At 44.9% G+C, this 21,548-nt stretch overlaps 1 protein-coding gene across 2 annotated transcripts in view; it reads right to left on the minus strand.

Moving 5' to 3' along the window:
- The window catches only part of CMIP (c-Maf inducing protein), a 317,564-nt gene that overhangs the window by 148,609 nt on the left and 147,407 nt on the right, over positions 1-21,548 (minus strand). For both annotated transcript variants that reach the window (XM_033942720.1, XM_033942721.1), the window contains exon 2: positions 7,999-8,124. In XM_033942720.1, the coding sequence (XP_033798611.1) occupies positions 7,999-8,124 (126 nt within the window). The remainder of the gene's footprint in view (positions 1-7,998; positions 8,125-21,548) is intronic.

The raw sequence follows: 21,548 nt of genomic DNA on the forward strand, positions 1-21,548 counted from the left end.
CAACAGCGGCAGCTCTGTGTACTTTTAACTTCGGCACAGAGCTGCCCCTAAGCAGTAATTTAGCGCGGTTTCATGAGGCAGCCTCGGGGCCTTTGCTAGGCCGGCCCGCTTCGATGATGCGATGTGGGCCGCCTAGCAAAGGCCCCGAGGCTGCCTCATGAAACCGCGCTAAACTATTGATTAGGGGCAGCTCTGTGCCGAAGTTAAAAGCACACAGAGCTGCCGCTGCTGGTCTGGAGGTGCGGAGACAAGGCAGGAGGCAAACGCGGTGGAAGGCAGGAGTCCCGGCACAGCGACTGCAACAGGAAGTTGCAAGTCAGCTGACGCCGGCCCTTTCGTTGCGGCGGGGACCGAATCCTTCGCGGACCAGGCAAGATTTTTTGCGGACCGACACCGGTCCGCGGACCGGCGGTTGAAGAACTGTGACTTAGACCATTTAAAACATGGTCTAAGTCACAAAAAACTACCAGATAAGCACTGCAAACACATAACATAAACCCTCACATACTACCTCAGTGATCACCAACCCCCCCCCCCCCATAAAAGTCTTAAACCATCTTTGGGGTGGTTTAGGGACCCATAGAGAGGAGGACCCATGCCCATAAGCCCCTGTAATCACTGCATTGATACTGAAACATGTGCATTCCCCTATATAACCCCAAAACCCTTTTTTACTGGCATATAAGTGACTCCCGCAGCCATAAGGACTATTGGGGTGGTAGATAAGTGGAGGTAGTTTGGGGGCTCACCATGTCCTATAAGGGAGCTGTAGTGAGGAGAAGCCATGGCACCCTTTTTGTGAAGTTCACTGCAGTGCCCTGTAAGGTACCCCACTATTTAGGTGCCATGTCTGGATGTTCAATCCATCACTTTGCAGACCCCTCCCACGTCCAACAGGGCTTGTTCTAGGCGTTTTTGACTTGCACGAAATTGGCTGGCCCAGAACTTCCTCTCCGACGTCAGAACTGACGTCGGGTGGGGGAAGTTGGTCGGCTCGGCGCTTCTGAGTCGGGAAGCAAGTAGTACGCGAAGGCAACGCGATCGACTCGCGTTGCCTTCACGATCTACCGGTTGATCGCGATTGACCTTTTGGGCACCCCTGACTTAGGCTATAAGTGGTATATGAATGCTAAAAATAAAATACATTATCAATGCTGACTACAGAACTCGGTATAGCCTTTCAGCAGGTGCAAACCTTTAGTTGTTTTCTCACAAAAACCCCCACAATAGTCCTTTCATGCCTCTTAGAAGATGGCACCGTTTAATGCACAGACGCCAATGTTAAATGGACCTCACAAATGGCCTTTACTTCATCCAGTACAAGACACACTGAGACCACAGCATAGATAAGAAAATAAATGAAACGGAATATGGTTGAAAATGAAGGGAAGGTTAAAACTTACAAGTAATGCCAGACTAGTAGCCTGTCTTGAGTCCGGCTTACACATGGGACCCAACCAGCACACACACACACACTAGAGAATGACACGGTGGTTGTTACCCGTGGCTAGCCATGGGTAACCTGCCAAAACGGTGACCAAAAAAAAAAGGTCACCGTGAGATCGGGGACAAGGCCATTCACCACCCCGTGGAGCGGTGAATGTTTAGCAGGCGCAGTGAACGAGCATGAACGCGCGGTGAAGAGCGTTGGATCCGGCAGCTCCCTCTCTCCTGCTGGCCGGCCAGTCATGCATCTCCCTCCCTCCCTCCTTTTCTCTTACCTTCTCTTGTTGAAACTGGCGATTTCTATAAGGCTATGTGCTGTATTACAGCCGGAGCCTTGAAGTTGCGTCGCGTTGCCTGCTGGAAAAGTCTCCTCCGACGCAACTTCCTGTTTCCAGTTGCGTCGGAGGAGACTTTTCTAGCAGGCAACCTGACGCGATTTCAAGGCTCCGGCTGTAATACAGCGCATAGCCTTATAGAAATCGCCAGTTTCAACAAGAGACGGTAAGGGAAAGGGAGGGAGGGAAATCTACGGCTGACCGGCAGGAGGGAGCTGCTGGACTGCGTGAAGGGTGCTGGGGGTGGGGGGATGGAGAGGACAAGACGCTGAAGACGGGGACGGGGTGGTGAAAGGGACAGTGGGGACGGTGACGGGGCGGTGAAGGGGACGGCAGAGACGGGGATGGCGGGGACGGGGCGGTGAAGAGGATGGTGGTCCGGGGACGGGGCAATGATGGGGACATCATTTTTCCCCGTGCCATTCTCTAACACACCCCCCTGTACTAAAATACCCAGTACTCCGAGCAGTGCTGATCAATGGTTCCTGTTTGTTTTTCCACTCGGCTACACCAGATTACAGAGAACAGAATAAAGAACATGATGTGTGTGCTCAAAATATTTACACAGAGCAAAAAAATTAGCAGAGCATTTAGCGATGCAGTCTTTCCCGGGAAATGACTTCATAAAATCATCACTGCCAAAGCTGCGCTAGCGGCTGCCATGCGGCAACAGCCCCGAAGCCCTTTAAATCTCTAAGGGCTTCGGGGCCGCTAGCGCGGCTTTGTAAAAGAGGCCGCTAATCCACTGGGATTTTCTAGCATAGGCCCCAAGTACTTTCCGCCGTAGTCTGTTAATTCCCCTTAATCAGTACTGGCAGGATAGAGTTGTTTTATTGGATCAAACATATGAAAAATCTCTGGTTTCTATCTCATTATTTTTATAACACACTTGTCATGACTATACCCAGGAATGTCAAAAAAGAAAAGAAATAATTAAGAATATGGATTATTTTTGCACCAATGGGAAGAAACATGTGGCTTATTCACACACAAAAATAAAGAATTATCAGGAAAGGAATGGAAAACAAAGATGAAAATATTATAATCCCCTTTTATCATTCTATGGTATGGCCGCAACTTGAATACTGTGTGCAGTTCTGGTCACTGTAGCTTAAAAAAAGATATAGCAGAATTAGAAAAGGTGCAGAGGAGGGTGACGAAAATGATAAAAGGTTTGGGACGACTTCCCTATGAGGAGAGGCTAAAGCGGCCAGGGCTCTTCAGCTTGGAGAAGAGATGGCTTAGGGGTGATATGATAAGAGGTCTATAAATTACTGAGTGGAGTGGAAATGGTAGATGCGAATCGCTTATTTACTCTTTCCATAAATACTAGGACTAGGGGGCATCCGATGAAGCTGCTAAGTAGTAGATTTAAAACAGACCGAAGAAAATATTTCTTCACACAACGTGTAATTAAACTCTGGAATTTGTTATCTGAGAAAGTGGTAAAATCAGTTAGCTTAGCGGGGTTTTAAAAAATGCTTGCATAACTTCCTAAAAGAGAAGTCTGGCTTGGGGAAATTCATTGCTTATTCCTAGGATAAGCAGCATAAAATCTGTTTTACCACTTTGGAGCTAGCTAGGTACTTGGGATCTAGATTGGCCACTGTTGGAAACAGGATACTGGGCTTGATGGACCTTCGGTCTGTCCCAGTATGGCAATTCTTATGTTCTTATTTGCTTTCCAAGCTTTTCTGCAGACAATATGCTATTTCAGTAATTATGTAGGTCAGGGGTAGGCAACTCCGGTCCTCGAGAGCCGGAGCCAGGTCAGGTTTTCAGGATATCCACAATAAATATGCATGAGATAGATTTGCCTCTCCAGGAGGCAGTGCATGCAAATCCATCTCGTACAAATTCATGGTGGATATCCTGAAAACCTGACCTGGCTCCGGCTCTCAAGGACCGGAGTTGCCTACCCCTGATGTAGGTGAATGGACAGACAGAAGTGTATATGGAATTCCTCTACTCTGCTGTGTATATCATCATCTATTTAAACCCAGAGCACAAAAAGAATCTGCTTCCTTATAGACTGGATTGTAGTGTAATTTTTTACCCTTTAAGGCAGTGTTCTCAAACTCGTGGCCCGCCAGGTACTATTTTGAGGCCCTCGATATGTTTACCATAATCAGAAAAGTAAAATAAAACAGTTTCTTGATCATATGTCTCTTTAGCTATAAATGACAATATTATTATTAAGACTTAGCCAAAAGGAAAGATTTATAAACTATAAAGAGTTTTACCTCATGCAAAATTGTCATTTCTTTAATAACACATTAGCTATTTTTTCTGAGGCCCTCCAAGTGCCAACAAATCCAAAATGTGGCCCTGCAAAGGCTTTGACTTTGAGACTACTGGCCTATATATAGGAAGAGGAGATGCAAATGTTAAGAGCCTTAGCCAATAGGGAGAGGAGGAGATAGTGGATGCTGTGGATGGCCATCATGTTACTATGTTTCTATAACCATAAAGTTCTATGACATCACAATGCAGGTGTAAAGAGCCTTAGCCAATAGGGAGAGGAAATGCAAATGTTAAGAGCCTTAGCCAATAGGGAGAGGAGGAGATAGTGGATGCTGTGGATGGCCATCATGTTACTATGTTTCTATAACCATAAAGTTCTATGACATCACAATGCAGGTATAAAGAGCCTTAGCCTATAGCAGTGGTCTGAAACTCGCAGCCCGCCAGGTATTATTTTGAGGCCCTCGGTATGTTTATCATAATCACAAAAGTAAAATAAAAGTTTCTTGATCATATGTCTCTTTAGCTATAAATTACAATATTACTATTAAGACTTAACCAAAAGGAAAGATTTATAAACTATAAAGAGTTTTACCTCAAGCAAATTTATAATTTCTTTAATAAGACATTAACTATTTTTTCTGAGGCCCTCCAAGTACCTACAAATCCAAAATGTGGCCCTGTAAAGGGTTTGAGTTTGAGACCACTGCTTTAAGGGATATATGGAAAATTATCATTTGTAAACTGGGATGCATAATTTAGGGAGAAGTCTCTTAACAGCTGATCAGCTGGGTTGGAATTTAGTTTTTCTAAACTGGGAGTCAGCGGGATTTGTTGTGATGGAAGATGTTTTAACTGAGGAGGGAAAATTGGTTCCCTCTGAGGAATTACAGCATCAGGTAGGTGCAGGTTCAAAACTACATCAGTTCCTTAAACAGAACGTCGCATAGGAAGGGGATGGGATGGATCAAAAACTAAGGAATATTATTAATACTATATCAGAGCCGGTAGCCTCGATCTCTGGTTTACATAAAGCTTTGAGTGGACTAGAGGTGGACAGAACTTTGCAAAATTAAAAATCATTGGGAAACTGACTTGGAGAGCTGTTTGGATAATTGGGAACAATTAGGGAGATACCTTTCCTTGTCTCTAATGCTGGTCTAAGGAAAACATTTTAGGATTCTGTTGAGGGCCTATTTTAGTCAGGTACAAATATATAAAGCGGGGCAAATCACATCCCCACTTTGTACCAAATGTCAGAGGGATGATGATACTTTTTTTCACTCCTTGTGGAAGTGTCTGCTAATTCAGCAATTTTGGTATCAGATTATCCGCTCTATGTCCTCCATATTTTGGATACCCTGGACCATCTTATCTTAGATATCTCAGAGCTTAATAAAGGCCAGGCATGTGGGTAGCAATTTGTTGAGACGCAAAATGTGATTAATTTCACAGAAATGTATCATGCAATATTGGGTGGGTGGACACTAGAGAAGGACACGGGGGAAAAAAATCTGTCCCGTCACCGTCCCGTCTCTGGACCACCATCCCCCTTCACCAATCCCGTCCCCATAGCATCCACCCTTCCCTTTTGTTACCTCACTGCCCTTCAGCACCCTTCGCGTGGTCCTTGCATCTCCCTCCCTCCCCCTTACCTTCGCAGCGCGTTTTAAGGTTTGAGTAGCTTGTTGAAAGCCACCAGAGTATTCGTGCAGTCGCGTGCGTGTATGGGCGGAAGCTTCTCCTCTGACTGCAACCGGAAGTTGCATCAGAGGAGAAGCTTCTGCCCACACACGCACGCAACTGCACATACGCTCCGGCGGCTTTCAACAAGTCTCAAACCTTAAAACGCGCCGCAATCCCAAGAGGTCTACCCTTCCTCCATGCTGCTGGCTCCCTCCCATTCCATTGGAGCCTTCCCAGGACTAATTATAGCACAGTCATGAGCCAACGACACTAAATATGTGTTTTGTGACCTCCATTTGGGTAAGGTTAGCAGAGTCCAGGAAATCCCAGACATGTCCGGGCTCCCGGATGGACTTTCCAAAACCCGGCATTTGTCCGGGTTTTGGAAAGCCCTGACAAGCTCCGGCCGCATCTGGAGGGCCTCTGAGCATGCACGGACAACGTCACACACATCCACGCATGCTCCAGGCCATGAAGACATGGCTGGAGCTCGTCCCGAAGAAGAGAGAAAGCTTAATGGGGGCAGGGCTGGCGGTGGAATGGGGCAGAGGCAGGGCTGAGGTGGAACGGAGTGGGACTGGAGGCAGAACAGGGTGTGATCATGTGTCCAGGGATTCCCAAAGAAAAATATGGCAACCCTACATTTGGGAAACCTACACTAGACATATATTTCTGCCAGTCTGCCCTGAACACACACACACATCGTACTGCACGCATTATATACAGGCCTCCTGTCTTGAAAGCTCTCTGAGATGTGCAAAGTTGACTCTGCAGTTAAAAGTATACTGTAGTTGCTTACTATCAATCTTCACCTACCACATTTACTTCCACTGCATTCTGTTCCCTCTGACTACCCTAGAGCAAACGCTTGCTTTAGCAGAATGGGTGCAGATCAGGGGTGTGTAGACAAAAGAATATGGTTTTGTTGCGTTTCCCATCTCATCTGTAGGTTTTTTAATTTTTATTTTGGTTTTGGGAAAATTTCATTAACTGTGCACACTATCACTCAACGGGCACCTACTGAGTAGCAACAGAAGGGGGGGGAATAATCAGAATTTGGGGGTGGGGGGACTTCCTGTTGTATCAGGTTATAAATAATATGAAATGACACGGGAGTTAAATATAGGCATGCTCCATTCCTCACCCTCTTTAAACCTAAATCCCTTGCGCAGACTACATCAAGTTCCCATAACCAAGAAAGCAGGATACAACTCCCTCTCAGAATAATCCTGCTGCTGCTGTGAAACCAACACGGGTTTACGTTGCTCAACTCTTTACTGTGCCTGTAAGTGCCACATGCAGGGAATGAGCAGGTCCAGCCAACCTGAGAAAGTCCCTGAGCCAAGAACTGTGCTCGGGTCTCTCCCCTGGCAGCAGCGAGCATTAGGCCCTGGATCCACAGATCAGCATTTCTTATCGTCAAAGTCTATCAAATGCCTCGCTGTCATCAAACATTAATACAGCTGAAGTGCAGAGGCAGCAGAATCCTTGGCAACCCATAGAAAACTTTAAAAAAAGTCCTTGATCCTTCTCCAAGGCAGGCCTGTTGGTTAAACGCACAACCCGACCATAATGAATTACATCTCCTCTGGGAGCCTTATCAATTACAGTCATGATTCACTAACCCAGGGGTAGGCAATTCCGGTCCTTGAAAGCCGGAGCCAGGTCAGGTTTTCAGGATATCCACAATGAATATGTATGAGATAGATTTGCATGCACTGCCTCCTTAAGATGCAAATCTATCTCATGCATATTATTGTGGATATCCCGAAAACCTGACCGGCTCCTGCTTTCAAGGACCGGAATTGCCTACCCCTAGACTAGATGCATTTGCCTAATTGAAAAGAAAAGTGTCAAGAAAAGTGTGGAATAACTTGTAATTTCATGGCTCCACATCATTCTCTCCTTGGTTGGACTGAGAACTTTTCAGCAGCCCCTCATATTCTGATGTCATAATGCTTGATTCCACCAATGCCTAAGAGCTAACTTCACTGGTGATGTCACAATAGCTTGGTTTCTCTATATTTGTGCCAATTTACTAGATTAAGGGTAGGCAATTCTGGTCCTCGAGAGCCACGGACAGGTAAGGTTTTCAGGATATCCACAATGAATATGTACGAGATGGATTTGCATGCACTGCCTCCTTGAGATGCAAATCTATCGCATGCATATTTATTGTGGCTATCCTGAAAATCTGACCTGGCTCCGGCTTTCAAGGACCGGAATTGTCTACCCCTGCACTAACCTAACGAAAGGAGGTAAGCAATAAACTTCATGTGTATCGTACCTGAAGCAAGACGGTGCCCCCAGGAACCGTAAGTTGTAAACAATATTTTGGAGCGTTCTCCCACGACAGTAGCTGAACATCTTCTATTGCACTGTAAGAAATAGAGCTTTCCATGTACCCAGTCGGCTGCAAGAAACAGAAAAAAAAAAAATCAAACATTTACTGATGAAACCATGATAGCTTGACGACTGCTGCATATGTAAACAAAGAGGCCATTTCATTTATTTAAAACATTTATAGACTGCTTAGTATCTAAGCGGTTTCCAGCAACAAACATACCTAAAATTTACCATAAAACATAATAAAAAAATCCCAACAATAATGGCTCCCGTCAGAGGCCTCCCGTTGGTTTTTAACGTGAATTTTTGAGACTGTAGGCCATAGTGAGCACAGTCTTTGCACTTACCAGATGTTAATTTTTGCTGTTAAAGGGGCATTTATAAATCACTACTATCTCTCTTATCCCATCTTATATGGAGAATAGTGTATCAAGGCAGCTGAAGAAGAAATTGGCCTTCAACAAAGTTGTGTCTTTAGTAACTTCTTAGTTAGCACAGTTCAGACACAAAACAAGATACGTTTTTACCCCCTCTGCCCCTTTAACAGCAAAAATTAACATCTGGTAAGTGCAAAGACTGTGCTCACTATGGCCTACAGTCTCAAAAATTCACGTTAAAAACCAACGGGAGGCCTCTGTCGCAGCCGTTATAGTAGCGATTTATAAATAAAGTGAGTCATTCTGCAAAAAACGCTTATGCAAATGAGGATGGCGGAGAGTAGCGAAGATACGCTAAATTTGCATGTGCCCATCGCTGCTGATAGCGATGGGAACATGCTCAGAATAAATGCAAAAAAGCCAAAAACCAATAACAAATCGAGCCGCCGAAGTCAAGCAACCCTCCACCCAATAGTGGAAGAGATGCACTCTCTCCCGCCGTCAAGCAACCCCCCCCCCCCAGAAGTAGGAGAGATGCCCATTTTATCCTGCCACCAAGCAACTCACCCCCAAAACCCCTTCGGCAGTAGGAGAGATGCCCACTCTCTCCCGCCACCACACCCCCCCTCATACTTCCAACAATTCCCGCCCTCTCCCCCTTACCTTACTTAGATGGCTGGCCAGTGAGATGCCTACTCCCTCCGGGCCAGCAAGCCCAAAATGGCAGTCCTTCCCCTCCCTGGTGCATCCTGGAATGCACAGGGGAGGGACCTTATGCGTCTGGGCCAATCAGAGCCTTAGGCCCCTCCCAAGATGCATAAAGGAGGAGCCTAAGACTCTGATTGGCTCAGATGCTTAAGGTCCCACCCTCACTCTTCACATATCTTGGCACAAAGACCTGGAGCAACCTCCCATCTGACATCAGGATGGAAACATTTTACACAGTAGAGAGAAAGAAGCGAGATGGCCTCGACAAAAGCACAAAGAACCCAACAAAGAGGCAAGAGAGATGTCTGTACCAACCATTAGTTACATTTATTCAAAAGAACATATAAGAAGTCAAAAAGTCATATGAGGTCCCGGATGAATGGAATCCTAGGAAAGTCCCAACCAGGATCCAGGTTTCAGCAAAGAAATTTGCCTTCCTCAGGGGACAACTATAATGTGTATATAAATAATCATGAAATGAACACATATAAGATACAGGTCTTAAAATACAAATATACATAAAAAATGTAAAGATTCTACAAGATTCTGAAAAAAAATTAAAAATTTTCTTCTTTGAAAGCATACACACTGTAGACAACTAACTCAAAATACCTAATGTCACTAAATCCCATACTCAACTCGTGTTATACCAGTACAGTCATAGAACCTCTATTCTCCCTTCGCCATTACCTCGTTCACAACTCTGCCGTCCTCAAACTGCTAAAATGTAGTACAGTGTTCCCCCCGCGAATTCGTGGGCCGCGGTCCCAGTCATTCACGGTATTTTCCGACTGCGAAGGGGAAGCAGGAGAGGGCAGCTGGAGAGGCAGGAGAGGGCAGCTGGAGCGCCGGCGAGTGAAGGAAATCACTCGCGATATGCTCCGACCGCCTCTTCCTGTACTAAAGTCGGGCCTCACCAATCAGGAGCTGCGATCGTTCCCCGACCCGATTCACTAAACAGTTTCCCGATCAATCTCTGATCCGATCCAATCCACCCATGCAAATGAGGGGAAATGGCACGCAAAAGTAGGAAGCGATCAATCCACTAAGCAGAAGAAGAAACACCGACTGGGTTTGCCGATCTAAAAAGAAGCAACTGCTGAGGACAGGTCGCTTACTATCCTTGCCGACTCTCCTGCCCTCTTCCACCCTGAACTATCAGTATCGAGGTTACAACCCCATATAAAATAACCATCAGGTTGGGAGGGAGGGTATTTTTATTGTTACATGTTGTATAAGTATTGATTATATGATAGATAAGGGTGGGGAGGGGGGGAGATAAGAGAATATTATATGTATCATTGTTGATTATTAAGTGATATATTTATGGTTATTTGTATGGATATGTTATCACACTTATAAGTTTAAAAATGAATAAAAATTAAAAACAAAAAACAACCATCAAAAAGCGCAATTGCGCAAGCCCACGGTTTTAACTCGCAGGTTTAAAGCGTGTTCTGTTCGATAAATCTGGCTACACAAATAATTCACTGCGCCGGTCACAAATCATTCCTTTTTTTAAAAATGTCCAACTCGTAGGGCCAGCAAAAGTAAGCTGCAACCACCCCTCCCCCCTTTCTTTTGAGCTCGCTTGTGCTTTGCCGCCAATGACGTGTGGGAATAAACCCCACCCACTAACGACGTAGTAAGGGCAAAGAGCTAGCGCGAGCGTAAATTGCATCAATACAACAAAGATACTCTGTGCATGCGTTTCGATCGCTCTTACAGCGATCAGTGGGATCGCTATAGGTTGTGCGTCTGATCAGATCATTTGCATATAGAATCTGTAGTGAATCAGTCGTTCGGCAAAACTTGGCCAAGAATCGCCCAACAACGATCCAGATCGGTAAGTTTAGTGAATCTAGGCCAGTGGTCTCAAACTCAAAGCCTTTGCAGGGCCACATTTTGGATTTGTAGGTACTTGGAGGGCCTCAGAAAAAAAATAGTTAATGTCTTATTAAAGAATTGACAATTTTGCATGAGTTATAGTTTATAAATTTATAGTTTATAAATCTTTCCTTTTGGCTAAGTCTTAATAATAATATTGTCATTTATAGCTAAAGAGACATATGATCGAGAAACTGTTTTATTTTACTTTTGTGATTTTGATAAACATACTGAGGGCCTCAAAATAGTACCTGGCGGGCCGCATGTGGCCCCCGGGCTGTGAGATTGAGACCACTGCTCTAGGCCATGGTGCTGAGCAGGATAAAAGACTTAATAAAAATTCAGAAGACACATCATAGTTTATAATTTATTTGCTTATAATCCACCTTTATCCAAAGTGGATAACAACTTCATATCCATATTTAAAATTTAGTAACAATCATACATCGCATACAGAAATTTATCTATCTAAGAGGCTGACTGAAAAGATTCTTCTCATATTTCTATACCTCCCCCACCCCATCGCATAACCTTTCCAGATGGATTACAACTGTAAATATAGAGCACTGAAAAAAAACAAACCAAAAGAAAAAAAATTTCAAAAAATGAGGACAGCGACGCAAGGAGCCTGTGTGTGTTTATAAGATCTTCCTAGGGTGTCAGAAAGAAAAAACTGCTATTATTGCATCTTTAACAGCTTGTTATGCAGGAAGCGTGATACGCTTTCCGCGTATTCATCCTGCCACAATATTGCCTGACGGTGATAAGTGGATTCCCAGTGGTTTCTGCACGTCACCCAGTGCCTACTGGAGAGCAATTATCTGAGTCTCACAGGAAGCCCAAAGCCCCTGGATCTGTCCTGGTGATCCACATTTTCAGCACAGAGGAAAACAGGAAAGTCACAAGCAAGAAATGCTTCCTGAATCACTGCAGAGCTTCACCACGTACCCCTGATGAGACGAACCATAGAGAGACGTTTTAAGCAATGTATTATCCAAAAAGATCTTAGTGCTGCGCCAACTCACACAGTAAAGGGAAGGGAACTATAGTGATGGCCCACATATGACAAGGGCAGCTTTCAAATTCAGAACTTTTATGCACCACCTCATAGTGTGAAGAGTTTCAGTCTCTGGTAACCAGAGATGAGATTATGCTGATATAATGCCTTATTCCACCAATAAGAGCCAACCTCATCAGTGATGTCACAATAGCTTGATTGTTCTATACTTGGCACACTTTTATTACATACGAGGGGATGCTGAAAAGTTCTCACCCCAACCAAGAAATAACTGATGTGGACATGGCTCAATCAATGATCTGAAACCATGTCAAAACAGAGAATTTTGTTTTTGCAAATTGCAACGTAATGAAATAAGATAACACTTTTTTCAGCTACAGTGGCAAAATAACGCTCGGAATTTAGGAAGTTGGTTGGTTGGGCTGAGAACTTTTCAGCACCCCCTAGTATGTAATAAGTGAGCCAAATATAGGACAATCAAGCCATTGTGACATCACTGATGAGGTTGGCTCTTATTGGTGGAATGAGGCATTATGACATCACAGTCTCAGCTCTGGAATGTTGCTAGGAGGGGGTGCTGGAAAGTTCTCAGACCAACCAAGAAGAGAATGGCCTGGATATGGTTCAATCAATGATCTGAAACCATGTCAAAACATAGAATTTTGTTTTTGCAAATTGCCACGTAACGAAATAAGATAACACTTTTTTCAGCTACAGTGGCAAAATAACGCTCGGAATTTAGGAAGATGGTTGGTTAGGTCGAGAACTTTTCTGCACCCCCTCGTTTGTAATAAAAGTGAGCCAAATATAGGACAATCAAGCCATTGTGACATCACTGATGAGGTTGGCTCTTATTGGTGGAATGAGGCATTATGACATCACAGTCTCAGCTCTGGAATGTTGCTAGGAGGGGGTGCTGGAAAGTTCTCAGCCCAACCAAGAAATGAATGACGTGGACATGGCTCAATCAATGATCTGAAACCATGTCAAAACAGAGAATTTTGTTTCTGCAAATTGCCGCGTACTTCCTACGCTCCTGCCCCGTGCAGATCGCCAATAGGAAATGACTGCCATGAGTTCCCGTAGTCTCTCGAGACTACACCGGGAGCTCACGGCAGCCATTTCCTATTGGCAATCTACACGGGGCAGGAACGTAGGAAAATTGCTCCTGCCTCGAAAGCCCGCTAGACCACCAGGTAAGGCCGGGATGCCGGGAGGAAGGCTGGAGAGAAGCGGGAACGTGCTAAACTATAGGGGGGGAGGGTGTTTCCCCCTCCACCCAAAAAATCACGAATATGTGAAATTGCGAGTGTAGAAACCGCGATTGGGGAGGGGGAAGTGTACCACCCCCAATCCAAAATAATCCCAACCCAGAAGAGCACATGGTTCCCATAGCTAAATACAGTATGATCTCCCTTGCACCCACCACATCCCCATCCAAAAATCCAACCCAAACTCAACCCCCCCATGTGCAAAACTCACCAATCGCAGACTACATAACTTAATTTTTTAATTAGCTCAATCAGCACTGATAATTGAAAAGTGCCATTAAAAACGAATGATTTTAAAAAGTTAATATTCTGGTAGGTGCTTAATGGTTCAGGCCTATCTCTTCAAGGTAGGCATCTATTTCTTGTGGAGCAGTGAGGGTGAGAAGCACCAGGTGCGTTGGCACCCCCACCCGATTGTTCCCAGCCCCCTCCTGCCATGCGCGCCCACCTTCCCCTTCCCCCATACCAGCATCGGCTCTTCCTCTGACGTCACTTCCTAGACAAGGCTTACAGGCGCAAGATGCCTGTAGGAGCCGCTGCCTGTGAATCAGTTAGGAAGAGGGAGATGGCTCGAAGAAAACGCCGCATCGATCGCACCATGGACCGGCAGTTGAAGAACACTGTTATGGGCCTGATGCAAGTGCTCACCCTGTGGACCGGCATGAAATTTCTGTGGACCGGCACTGGTCCATGGACCGGTGGTTGAAGAACACTGGCTAAGTCGTGGGCCAGTATCTTTAACCAGTTGCAGCCAGTTCAAGTTAAATTTATTTAAGTTCAAGTTCAAGTTTATTAGGATTTGATATACCACCTATCAAGGTTATCTAAGTGGTTTTTTTTACAATCAGGTATTCAAGCATTTTTCCCCTCTATATATTTAATATATAGTACCGCAAATATAAAATCTTAAGCAGTTTGCAATGAATATAAATTGGGGAAAGGAAAAAAAACAGTAAGGTTAGATTATAATAAAATTTGCATTAGGGAAAAGGAAAAAAAAAGGAACCTCCCCCCCAAATATATTTTTCCTTACTTAAAATAAAATGCGATTTAGGGCTCCTTTTACAAAGGTGCATTAGGGCCTTAACACGTGCTAGCCGCTACCGCCTCCTTTTAAGCAGGCAGAAATTTTTCAGCCAGCGCACCTTAGTAAAAGGATATCAAAGAAAATAACTGAGCAGAACGCTTGAGAAACACAGAATGCCTTCAACTGAGCTCTGAATGTGAAGAATGGTTTTTCTTCACGAAGAGAATTCCAAAGTGTAGGCGCCAAAAACTGAAAATGAAGAGTCCTCCCTCTAGTAAGATTTTCAGACCTTTATTATCTTTTGCCCAATCAGCAGCGGAGAACAAAAAGCTGCCCAAATGATTTCATTATTTTCACAAACTACCTCCGGTGTTTTGGTATAAATGAAATGTGTCCAGAGGTTTCCTCCCTTAGGCAGACACTTCCTGTTTAATGATAAAACGGTTTATACTTCGTTTCACTGGGCCTGGAATCATCCATCGCTACAGGTGCACTTAATACTAACCAGTCAATTTTTAGGTGGTAAGTTTTCGTGTTTATTTCCTAGCTAATTAAGACCTCTGAAGATTATTATTCCCATAACCTCACTGACCCAAAAGACAGAACAACTCATCTCATCCAAGGTAGAACAATGGACTACGCAATTTAAACTAAGCTCAAACTTAGTTTTATAGACCGGGTCATCAACCAAAAGGAGCTCGACTCGGTTAACAGTAATGTAATGCATAATACATAAACTTGACAAGGAAAGTTAGACTAGAAGAGTTAGTTTCCAAAATGTTGAGCAAACAAAAAGGTTTTCAGAGTGAAACTAAAACTGAGGGTGCAGAGGCGAGCGACGAAGCTAGTAAAAGGTATGGAGAACTTGAGCTACAAAGATCTCCTCAGAAAACTGGGATTATTCACCCTGGAGAAGAGAAGACTGAGAGGGGATCTGACAGAGACTTTTAAAATACTAAAAGGAATCGATAAAATGGAGCAAGGTCACTCACCAGCAGGGGGAAAGGATGGTGAGCAAGTAACAACGTTATTCACATTGTCAAATGCGACTCGGACAAGAGGTCATGGACTGCAGCTGTGAGGGGACACGGCCAGGACAAATGTCAGAAAGTTCTGCTTCGCACAGCGAGTGGTGAACGCCTGGAACTCTCTCCCAGAAGAGGTGGTGGAGGAAACCACCATTCTAGGATTTAAGGAAAAATTGGACGCACATCTTCTTGCAGGACAGATTGAGAGATACGAGTGACTAAGGTATTCGCCGGGGTACACCTGGCTGAACCTCCGCGTGTGCGGATCACCAGACTAGAAGGACCCCAAGTCTGGATCTGGTGCAGGCATTTCTTATGTTCTTATGAATTTGAATAAAACTAGGGCCCTGTTTTACTAAGGTGCGCTAACCGATTGGCGCACATTAAACGCTAATGCATTAGCATTCACAGCCCACGTGGCGGGTAGAAGACCTGACCTGAGCACTGAAACCAGCTCCTTGATAAATTTAAAAGTAACTTTAAGGCCTTTCTTTTTAAAGATGCTTTCGGTGTATAATAGTCCTTCTAACCTGTTCCATGCCATTTTTTAATCATTTTAGCCTATTTTACATAGTAACATAGTAGATGACGGCAGATAAAGACCTGAATGGTCCATCCAGTCTGCCCAACCTGATTCAATTTAAATTTTTTTTTTTTTTATAAAAATAAAAATATAAAAAAAATTTAAATTGAATCAGGTTGGGCAGACTGGAGGCTTGCCCCATCTGTCTTACAAAATACTAGACTATTTATTTTATTGTTCCCCTTCCTTTTCCCCCGCTTTCTCTTTTTACAAATTGTATTTCCGCCCTTTTCCATCCCGTATCGGTAAGTTAATGTTTGTCAGTGCGTTTGACTGTTTGTAGCATTATTTGTAATTTGTTTTTAAAGTACGCTCTTTTTATATTTTGTTCTTATATTATGTAGAACCGCTTTGAATTTTGATAAGGCGGTATATCAGATTTTAAAATAAACCTGAAAGACGTGCCTAACAGTGCCACTGAGTCTGGCTGGCCTTGGGTACTCGAATTTCCATGGAACTGAAACTGAGAGAAAAGGGTCTTTCACCAGATTCAAGGCCCTCCTTAACATGTCACCAATAACTCATCTTCACCTCAGATCAATTTTTCTCCATTGTACAGACCTTTATGAAATGCAAGGAAGGCATCCACTGATTTAACCTCCTTCTCTCTTTATTTTGCATTTGCCAGAAGCTTTTGGCCATTTACCTAAAGGAAATAGGGCGTTGTGTAGGAAAATGAGTCTCTTGGCTAGAAAATGTATACTTCAATATTGGACGATCCCTGATCCTCCGAGGTTTGGGCATTGGCGGAACCAATTACATCAGTTGGCCATTTGGGAAGCTAGAGATGCTGGAATTATAAGAAAGCAAAAGATGTTATTTATACAAACCTGGGATTCATATTCGCACGATTTGCATCCTAAGGGCCGTAGTGCGATTTTAAGTTGGGTCTCTTAATTGGGCTTTTATTTAGTTAAATGAAGAGAGTATCTTTGGGAAGAGAGTACTATTGGGTGGGAAGGGGTGGGTGTGGAGGTTCAAGCACATATAGATAAAGTGGGGGTTTATTGAAAGTGGAATTTATCTTTTATTATGTATACTAGTGTTTTAGCCCGTTACATTCGTTACAGTAACGGGTGCTAGAATAGCCCCACCTATACCCTGACTCTGACCCCACCCATGCCCCGCCTCTATCATGCCCGGACCCTGCCTCCCACTGATCCCTGTCCCACCACCTCACCTTTCACCATTTCCTTTGTACCCTTTTGGCCCTCCTGACAGGGTCTTTACTTACCCGAGGTGGCAGCAGCAGTCCTGACGTACCAACCTTTCCTCCCTCAGTGCCCCAAAGCAGCAGTGGTCCTACCATTTCCATCTCTCCTTTTCCCCCTTTCACACCCTCTACCTTCTCTCTCTGACCCTGTTTCACCTCTTTTGCCATCTTTCCCTTTCCTGTCCCCCTCTGTCCTTCCCCAAGACCATCTCTCTCTCCTGCCCCCTCCACACTCCCTGAAGTCTATCTCTCCCTATCCCCTACCATCTCTCCTGGTCCCCCTAGTAGTCCTTTTCATCCATCTGTCTCTGTCTCTCTCCTCACCTCCTGCCTCTGCGGAGCTCTCGCAGCTCCTCCTCCAGCCAGGCTTCAGCCATCTTCCGCCGCGGCCTGCAGCCGCTGACAGCCGCTGCGGCCGACATCCGCCTCGGGGGATTCTTGCGCATGCGCACTCCTACCTGCGGTGCTCTACAGCGCACGGAAAACGGGAGCACGCAGGTGGGAGTGCGCATGTGCGCTTAGGGCTTTATTATATTATTATAGTTGATGCATTATTGATGTGCTTTGATGTTGTATTTGATGATGTTTGCATCAATAAAAACTGTTTGAATCTAACCTCTTCTTTAACTTGTACATACAAGAGACGGAAGCATGCTCTGAAAAGGGGGCGGTACTCTGTTGCCATTTAGACTGAGGGATGTTGCAAAAGGTTAAAATGATTTTTGGCACAGGTTCAGGCTGCAAAAACACAGCAAAAGCACCACTAAAATGTTTGCGCCAGGTCAGATTTGAGCCAGGCGCAGTAAGATCATTACCTCCAAAGTATTAGGAAGAAAGGCTCTGTTCCCGTTTTATTCCCCAAAAAGCAGATACATGACTTGCTGGATGCACATATTGAAAAATCACTTTGTTGCCTTTTTTAAAAGCAGACTGGTAACGTACGTTAAGTTTTGGAATGTGGCCAAACGTCCCACAGGGACTACAATGTCATCATCCGTGGCAGGTCTCATGGACCCAGAGGTCAAAAGTTCGATCACTAATCCACAGCACAGCCCAGCTCCGCACAGATAACAGAGTCAATACATGCCATCGATTTCCCTGTAGCAAGCGAGTCTTACACTTCGTTAATGATCTGTCCTTCTCATATAAACATCAAATTTACAATGGCAAAACAGAAGAAAGGGGGTAAAATGTTCAATCATTATAAACGCTGAATAGTCAAAGATCTGTTTGAGCGGATGCTCAACACTGGGTGACAAGGTAGAGGATGTGTCAGAAAGCAAAAATCGATATTCCACACAGGGGTTATTTAAAGAGAAACTTCCTATATCCAGAAGCAATGCTGAGATATACGAGGGGGGGGGGGGTGATGAGAAGTTCTCAGCCCAACCAAGAAGAGAATGACGTGGACATGGTTCAATCTGAAACAACGTCAGAACACAGAATTTTGTTTCTGCAAACCGGCACCCAACGAAATAAGATAACACTCTTTTCAGCTATAGTGGCAAAAGAACACTCAGCATCTAGGAAGTTGGTTGGTTGGGCTGAATTAAAATTAGTCCAACTGTACTAAGAACTTCCACTACCACAAGAAGAAAAAAAAATCTAAAATCTACAAGAGAAAGATGTTGATTTTTTTTTTTTTTTTCAAATATCTTTATTCATTTTGAAGCCAAAAATAAGTGCAACAATATTATACAATCACTAGTCTTTAAGCCCATTACATTAACGGGTGCTTGAATAGATGTGTCTATCTGTCTTTCTTTCTGTCTCTCTCTCTCTCCTTGGCCGCTGCCTCTCTTTCTTTCTGTGTGTCTCTCTCTCTTTGGCCGCTGACTGTCTGTTTTTCTTTCTTTCTGTATCTCTCCTTGACCACTGTCTGTGTGTATTTCTGTCTGTCTCTCTCTCTCTCTCCTTGGCTGCTGTCTGTCTGTCTTTCTGTCTCTTCCTCTCTCCTTGGCCGCTGTCTGTGTGTGTCTGCCTTTCTGTCTCTCTCTCTCCTTGGTAGCTGTCTGTCTGTCTTTCTGGTCTCTCTCTCTCTCCTTGGCCGCTATCTGTATCTCTCCTTGGCTGTTGTCTGTGTGTCTGTCTGTCCTTCTGTCTGTCTCTCTCTCCTTGGCCGCTGTCTGTCTGTCTTTCTGTGTCTCTCTCTCTCTCCTTGGCCGCTGTCTGTATGTCTGTCTGTCTGTCTCTCTCTCTCCTTGGCCGCTGTCTGTGTGTCTTTCTGTCTTTTTTTTCTCTCTCTCATTGGCCGCTGTCTGTCTGTCTTTCTGTCTCTCTCTCCTTGGCCACTGTGTGTCTTTCTGTCTCTTTCTCTTTCTCTCCTTGGCCACTGTCTGTGTATCTTTCTTTCTTTCTCTGTCTCTTCTTGGCCGCTGACAGGTTCCCATCTTTCTGTCCCCACTGGCTCTGGGCAGCTCCTCTTTGGACCTCAGCTCATATCATACGCAGCAGCAGTCACACTTCAAGCAACCCACCTGGTTGCCGTTCTAAGGCAGATAAATAGATTAAAAATCGACAAATCTCCTGGCCCAGATGGGATCCACCCGAGGATATTGAAAGAGCTCAGAGACGAAATAGCGGAGTTACTCAGGCATATTTGCAACCTATCCTTAAGATCAGGGATAATCCCGGAAGATTGGAGGATAGCAAATGTTACACCAATCTTCAAAAAAGGATCGAGAGGTGACCCGGGGAACTATAGACCGGTGAGCTTGACCTCAGTTCCGGGGAAGATGGTCGAATCACTGATCAGGGAAGGTATCAATGAGCATATAGAAAAAAATAAACTGATGAGATCAAGCCAGCACGGTTTCTATAAAGGACGATCGTGCCAAACGAATCTACTACATTTCTTTGAGGGGATAAGCAAACATTTGGACCAAGGTAGCCCCATTGACATAGTTTATCTGGATTTCCAAAAAGCCTTTGACAAGGTACCCCACGAGCGCCTGCTGAAGAAACTGTGGAACCACGGGGTGGAAGGGGACGTCCACAGATGGATCCAAAATTGGCTGATGGATAGGAAGCAGAGGGTAGTAGTAAAAGGACACTACTCTGACTGGAAAGAGGTCACGAGTGGTGTCCCCCAGGGGTCAGTGTTGGGACCGCTGCTGTTCAATATATTCATTAACGATCTGGAAACGGGCACGAAATGTGAAGTTATCAAGTTCGCGGACGATACAAAACTCTCCAACAGGGTCAAAACTGTTGAGGAATGCAAAGAACTACAGAGCGACCTGAACAAACTGTGCGAGTGGGCAAAAAGATGGCAGATGAGCTTCAATGTGGAGAAATGTAAGGTCTTGCACATCGGGAAAGGGAACCCCATGTACAGCTATACGATGGGATGAAGGGAGATGGGGAAAGGCACCCTAGAAAAAGACCTGGGGGTATTGGTGGATACAACAATGAAGCCAGCGGCGCAATGTGCGGCGGCCTCAAAGAAAGCGAACAGAATGCTGGGCATTATCAAAAAAGGTATCACTACCAGAACGAAGGAGGTCATCCTGCCATTGTATCGAGCAATGGTGCGACCACATCTGGAATACTGTGTCCAATACTGGTCGCCGTACCTTAGGAAAGACATGGCGATACTTGAGAGGGTCCAGAGGAGAGCAACTAGGATGATAAAGGGAATGGAGAACCTTTCATATGCCGAAAGGTTGGACAAACTGGGGCTCTTTACCCTGGAAAAGCGGAGACTGAGAGGAGACATGATACAGACATATAAAATCATGAAAGGCATAGAGAGGGTGGATAGGGACAGATTCTTCAGACTAGCGGGGACAACAAAAACAAGAGGTCATTCAGAAAAACTGAGAGGGGACAGATTCAAAACGAATGCAAGGAAGTTTTTCTTCACTCAGAGGGTGGTGGACACCTGGAACGCGCTTCCAAAGGAGGTAATAGGACAGAGTACAATACTGGGTTTCAAAAAGGGACTGGATGACTTCCTGAAAGAGAAGGGGATTACAGGGTATAGATAGAAGGTTACACTACAGGACAAAAGCGAAAAGCATATGTGAGTTTTAGGGTAGAAGCACTATCAGGTCCTGGACCTGAGGGGCCGCCGCGTGAGCGGACTGCCGGGCACGATGGACCTCCGGTCTGACCGGACAGAGGCAAGTCTTATGTTCTTATGTTCTTCACTGCTGTTCTCATTCCCCATAGCTCAAGGAAGGAAGCTGGAAGAGAGTGGAGGCAGAGGAGAAGGTCGTGCGACCAGGGAGTGGCAGTGGTTGTGACATTCCCTCCCCTAGGTCGGTCGCCGCCGCCTCCTTCTCTTCCCGATGTCAGCTGAGAATGTGCGCTCGCGCCGCACACGCTCCCAACGTGCGCACACACCGAACGCGCATGTGCCACACTCTCTAACATTT

Source organism: Geotrypetes seraphini, chromosome 4 (genome assembly GCF_902459505.1).
Source record: "Geotrypetes seraphini chromosome 4, aGeoSer1.1, whole genome shotgun sequence".
Classification (NCBI taxonomy): Eukaryota; Metazoa; Chordata; class Amphibia; order Gymnophiona; family Dermophiidae; genus Geotrypetes; species Geotrypetes seraphini.